Genomic DNA, 6,561 nt, shown 5'->3' with positions numbered 1-6,561 from the left:
AACAAATGGTTCTCAGATTCTGCACACAGACAGGTTTATGTAAAATATATAAACATTTGTCCAAGTTGTTACAGATTGCATAAATATGGCATTTTTACTGTTGCATTTACAGATGTGCATGTACAATGATGTGCAAATAATCACAATTTGATTACAATCTTTTAAAGGTACTTGAACCTTGCATCCAAGTAACGCAATGAATGAAAAATGCCCACCAAAGGATTTAAATAGCAAACTTATAACATGGTTTAAATTCATAACAAATTTCAATGTCTTCTCAGTAAAACTTTCACACATTTAAAATAGTTTGTATTCATTTTATTTGTATATGTCAAAATACAATTTTTTTTTTCCAAAATAGTGGGTTTTGCAACTAGTTTCATGCAGATACAAGGTCTGCTCAGTACTACCAATAAAATCAATATAGCACATTAGCCATTCATTTTTTAGATATAAAGAATAAATAACCTAAATATAAAACACTAAAATATTAGAAACACGTATTTAATCATTCACAGGCACCCAAACTTTACCCAATATAATCCAGAATATGCCTAACTGTCTTGTAACAGAACTCAATACGTTGCAGCCATTCAATTCTTTATTTTATGTTAGCGTCAGACAATGGAAGTCCCTATGGTTCAGACCCACCTCTCATACAGATCAATTACAATAAGATATCTCAAACTATCTGTGTACCTTTAAAATCAAGAATCCTGAGCTTGGTAGTAAGAGCATAACCTTACATCTTCAAAAAACCAATCAACAGAGAGAGGACATCATGTCTTCCTTACCAAAACATATCCCAGCCCCGTAAAACTAATCCCCACCCCCCCCAAGTAGGCAGTAGAACACAATGACCTTTTTAAATGAAGGGGTACAAATTCACATTTAATATAGTATACAATATAATCAATAATACAATAGCTACTACAAGCTTTACAATGTACAATTTGTTTTAATGGCTGATCTGTTCAGTGGTTTTAGGCAATAAACTATGTGCCATTAGGATGTCGTATTTTGAATGGTTTAGTGAAAATATAAAAGCTGTTTCTAACAAAAGCGATTTCACTTAAGTACTTTTTTTGTTGTTTTTAAAGGCCACTGAAATGTATAAAATGGTCTGACATGATGGTGTTATCAAATTGGATGCCTTCTCACATGGCAACAACAGTGCATATAAACATTAATGTGAGTGTAATGGGTTATGTTTTTCAAATGATTTAGTACATTACTTTGGCTAGCACAACAGTTTTGGACAGCACTCAGATAAATACAGGTATGTGAAATGTAGTGAAGCAGTTATATTTATGCAATTTTTTATTATGGTGAACACTATCAAATGAAAAAAAAAATGGGAGGAAAAGATAATAAAGTATTTTATATAGTTTAGACCTTTTGTAAAGATAGGGCTCCATACAATGTACAATGTCTAAATTCTTTATACCATAAAAATTAATGAACTTTGTTAAACACACTATTCTGGAGTAGCCTAATTTGCATTAACAGACATTGCAATAGGGAAATATATTCAAGCATGCCACGTGGTGGTCTGAAAAATCAAACCAGTACACATTTATATACACAGCATCACTCAGTACCTGCTCAAATGAATGTGACGATTACAGGATCTAACATCTTTCACTACAAACTCTTTTTTTTTTTCCTTTTTCTTTAAAGTGACCAATAAAGGCAGAAAACAGGACTCTTAAAATACTTCTAGTTTCAACTGACTTTTAAAGCATTTTGTAGAGGAAATAAACGCATATTGCACAAACAGTGAAAGCAAATGTTCCACCAGACATCTCTGTTCCAGGTGGTTGGACAATACAATTCTAGGTAGCTACACAAATATGTAATTTAAAAGGGTGTGTGGTCTCTGCAAATGGTAAAGCTGTGAAAACACTGTACAAGAAAATCTGGTACATGAATAATTAGAAGGGAAAAAAAATCCAAACTTAAGATTTAAAGAAAAACTGAGTATAGAAAAAAACTGGGAATTGTGGCACAACAAAAACATTATTGAGTAACTGTCTTCTGTGAGAGCTGAAAGCTTTTGTTGATGTAAAAGTGTTTATGTACAACTAAGGCTTACTGGTTAAATATCTGAGGCGTATCTGGCCTTGAACACTTTCCTTATTATGCTGTAGCTGTAAACAAGATTTCTCAGTCATTTTATCTTCTCAGCAGCTGCTTTTTAACAGAAACAATGATCTTGATACAAAAAACCACACAGGTAAGAGGGCGTTTGGCAGGATATCTGAAAATGAAAGTCTCCGAGGGATCTTCCCACACTTCCAGTGACTGCCATACTGTGGTCCACTGGAGCTACTAGTGATGTGCAATACCGTTATTTGCTGCTGTAGTAAACCCTTTATTTGGAAAGTTTGCTTATAACTCTGATCAAGGCCCCATTTTCATCTTTTAGCCTCTGGTTGTCTGCCTTCAGGTCTGGTAGCATCTGTGAAGAATGAAACATGATGGTTATTTGCTGTTAAACCCCGAGTCAAAGCAGCAAGACTAGACAAGCGCTGGGGATTAAAAATCTTGATTCAGCTTAAGCATGTTGGCAGTTCTCTCCCTTCATATTAGCAGTTCAGAAAAATCTCACCTTTTACCATGATACAGTTAAGAGTTATAGATCAGGAGTTTTCATTTGCTTGGACTAGATGCACCAAAACTCAGTGGTGCAGATGACAAGCCTCTAAAAAAGCATTTATGGTAGCAAGAGGAAAGTAATTAAATGCTTCAAATTTCACTGCAAAACAAACAAATGTTAATTACCAACAATTTAAAGAGGCTTGTCTATACTGCACTTGCACAGTTTCAAAAAAACATGCTGTGGCTAAGCTTATCTACCGCTGTGCTCTCGGATGATTTCATCCTGATCACATACGGTGTGATTCAGCTTGTTAGCTCATAGCATTAATCTTCCAAACTCGTGTTGAAGCACACATCCTATAATTTGCGATCTTATCCCTGAATAGCACAGTTCACGCAAGATCAGATCGCTGAAACACCAGGCTGCATTCTCAGGCATCCACGTTAGGAGATGGCAAGTCCAGGTTGCCACACGAGATGGTGACACACAAGCACAAAAGCTGGAAGGTGGAAGCTAAGTAAGGTGAGGGCTGGACAGGATCAGACAGGAAAGGAGGACAAGTCAGTGCACAGAGGTTTGTACTGGGAGAATATAACTTGTCGGAGGAACCAGAAGTAAGCTCGGCAGTTCTCCATATCTACATTCACACAGTGATAACAAACCGCCTATAGTAACTCAGGGCTAAATGACGTGTATGGTTCCTAGCAGCAGGTTTACACAGGAGGTAACAGCCTATTCCTGCACAGTGGTTATTCAGTAACCTCGAGTGCAAGTGCACACAAGAGGTCTACGTCCAGCTAGTGACCTATGTAACAACTGCTACACAGTTTTTCATGATGAAATTTCCTTGCCCCTAGTTTTGTTTTCATTTTATTCAAGCAAAATTATACTTTCAACCCCATTATATTCAGAACATTATTATGGAACAGAAAGAACTGAGAAGCTTAAAAATGCAGGGTTAATAAACTGTACATTACACTAGAGGCTTCATTTACGCATCTCCTCTAAAGGATTCCTGTCCACACTCAGTTCCCCAAACAAAAGACCCTTTCACAGACCGAAACACCATCGTGCACTGAAAGTGACTGAGGTTATAGGATCTCGAGTTCATTTACCTGCCAATACCACAGTATGTGAAAGGAAGACGACAGATCGTAAGAGGAAAAAAGGTGGTCTCTACAATTAGAGTAAGTAAAAATCCTGTTAACCTGGATTCCAGTTGTGCTCCATGGTGGAGCTTAGGGCAAGCCACCTAAACCCAGCTCTTCACAGAGTCCGAGGGAAGCTGCCTTTATGGTCAAGTGGGAGCTGTGCTCCGAACAGAAAGCGCTGTAAAATGCCCATTACTTGCAAAAACCATTTTAAGGTATTGGAAATTGGGCAACATAAGTAATCGTTTGGCAATTATCAACTATTATCTGTGTTAAGTTTTCTAAGGTGTGAAAAAACAACTACTGTTGTCTGGGATACACGTGCTGGGGGTCATATCCAGATAACAGGCACGTGTACGGTGCAGGGTGCATGCACCTGTAATACCAGGATAAACCTGGGGTTGTTCTGTGACATCCACCTGCAAACAATGAAAAAAATGTTTGTTCAGGCAAAGCAACTAACACCTTTCTTTCCTCCTTCTCCTTCTGTCACAGACTTCATACCAAAGATCCTGGGTGCAACCACAACAGCCTTCATCTAGCCATGCACAAGGAAGTAAGAAAGTCTGGTTTTGTTCTTCTTCAATGGGTCTCTCAACAAGTGTTGTCGTGTACGCTTCCCGATGAAACCTCAAAGTAACTCCAGGAATGTCACAGTTGTTAGGGAAGTTCCTTTTGCCTATGTTTCCCCAACACAGTCTCTTCCAGCTGACTAGGGAGCTGCAGCCCATAATGCTTAATTACATACAGGCAGACCCACAGAGAGGTATATTTTGTGGTGAACTGTTTTAACAAAAAAAGCTGCTGTTCAAATTTAGAGCTTTAACATAATCCAGCAGCATTATATGTCTGCAAATCGCGGCAGATATATTTTAATCCTGATTAAGATAATAGGTAGAATAGGTATTAAGAAAATATTTTCTCTTTTGTCGTGAGTCTCTTAAAGAATAAGGGAAGACTGGTAGGAGACAAAAGCAGTTATGAGTAATAGGAGACGGATCAGGAAGGATAAGCTCAAGTAACCTAAGACACTTATGCTTCTCATCTATACTAATCCCCACATACTTAAACCCTAGCCAAACACATTTATACAATTTTCTTGTAGTAGTGCATTCCTGTGGCACTCAAACCTCTCATGAGGTGACACCACACACCTTTAATGCGCAGAGGCATGAAAAAAAGGCTTTGTGGTAAATTCCATAAAATTACAGTTACATACTGTACTTAACACTTTGAATCCCGATTCTCCTCTCACTAAAATAGCAAAGTATCTTCCTGTGATGAGATTCTTGAGTAAGATTACAAATGTGCTGTTTTGCCTATCTGCAATATATGGCCAGCTGGTAACCTTGCAGTGCTGTCCTTGAGCAAATAATTATTCAGTAATCACCTGACATACATGGAGCCAACTCAGATCTGTACAGTAATAATATCTGTGTTTGCTGGAATATTTAACAGGTTTTACATACAAAGCAGCTTTGTAAATTAAGATTACAACAGGCTCATGAACTCTTCAGGTATCTGTTCAGATTAATCAGGCACAGTGCTATGGGTTAAGCCACCATCATAACGTCAAACCTCCCTGCTGTATTTCCTTTTCTTTTGCCAGACAGGCTCCTCAAGCTCTACAATGATCTGCCATTGAAAACTACCCCCACAAAAAAGAAAGCTGAATGGTTTTCTGTGGTTGAACACCCTGAACTGGCTTAGCATGGTTAAAGGAATGCCAGTGCTAGCAAAAAACAGACGGTTTGGACATGTGGCTGTGGACAGCAGTTATTAGATTAGCTCAGCTGTGTTGAAAAACCACATTGTGAGCTGAAGCTGATTTAAGATGGGCCGCCCTAAAGGGAGAGCTCTCCCTTCACGTGGAGCAGCTCCTGAAGCTTTCTGCCTGTCAGTCCAGTGATTCAACAATGCTGGGGTGAGACAGAGCAAATCATACAGCGAATAATGGGATTTGTTTTCAGCCAGGTCAGTGAGCTGACTTGACTCACTCAGCAAGGGTTAACAGAAGGGAACACTGAGGAATGCAGGACCTGGACGAGGAACAAGCTTTCTGTCCACATCCTATTGTTAGGTCAACTCCAGGTAGACACAGCAGCCAAAGGATAAACCTCTTTATTTCATGTCTCTTAGTGGGGAAAACCTCAGATGGGACTTTGAGCAGAATGACAAAATGTACGTTTATTACCTTGCTTCTCAGGAAGAAAAGGGGCAGGTGAGGAGAAGCAGTTTAGCAAGAATAACTGTGCAGAGAATTTTTTTTTTTTTACCTACAGATCTTAAAAGCTCACTGCAACCTTCACCCTATACAGCTGTTAATATTAGCGGAGGAAAAAAGGCACACAGATTGATGTGTAATGAAACCACATTTTGTTCCTCACAGAAGTTCTGAAGCTTCAGTGGGTTTCTGCAGCAGCCCTGCAATAACACGAAGGACAACAAACTGGCATTTTTTTCCAATATGAAACTCAAAGCAGTTCACACCTTTAACAGAAGGGGGCTGAGCCAAATGATCTAGTACATATGAACCAATCTGACACACTAGGCAGGTGTTTTTCACGTGTGTGTTTGTACAGTTCTTGCATGATAGGATTCTGTTCTATGACTGGAATGCCTGCATATATAGCAATATAAATCCATGACCTTAAGTAAGTGGTGAAACTGGATATTTTAAGATGTCTAGATAAGAAGAATTGACCAGAATCACATGGAAGCTAATATGTGAAAATATTAATCAACTTGAAGCTCCGATGCATTTTTGAAAGGGAAGAGTTTGGTCCCCTCTAAACATTAAAACACACA

General features: G+C 38.5%; 1 protein-coding gene across 7 annotated transcripts in view; it reads right to left on the bottom strand.

Annotated features, from left to right (window-relative positions):
* Positions 1-303: 303 nt before the first annotated feature.
* Positions 304-6,561, bottom strand: part of PPP1R12A (protein phosphatase 1 regulatory subunit 12A) — a 116,392-nt gene continuing 110,134 nt past the window's right edge. For all 7 annotated transcript variants that reach the window (XM_082076184.1, XM_082076180.1, XM_082076182.1 and 4 more), the window contains one exon: positions 304-2,461. Coding sequence is in view for 2 of the 7 variants with exons in the window: in XM_082076182.1 (XP_081932308.1) it covers positions 2,375-2,461 (87 nt within the window). In the remaining 5 variants the exon portion in view is untranslated. The remainder of the gene's footprint in view (positions 2,462-6,561) is intronic.

The sequence above is a fragment of the Streptopelia decaocto genome (genome assembly GCF_964273445.1).
Source record: "Streptopelia decaocto genome assembly, chromosome: 1".
In the NCBI taxonomy this organism is placed as follows: domain Eukaryota; kingdom Metazoa; phylum Chordata; class Aves; order Columbiformes; family Columbidae; genus Streptopelia; species Streptopelia decaocto.
The sequence above is the reverse complement of the archived record's forward strand: the minus strand, read 5'-3'. Positions and strand labels throughout refer to the sequence as shown.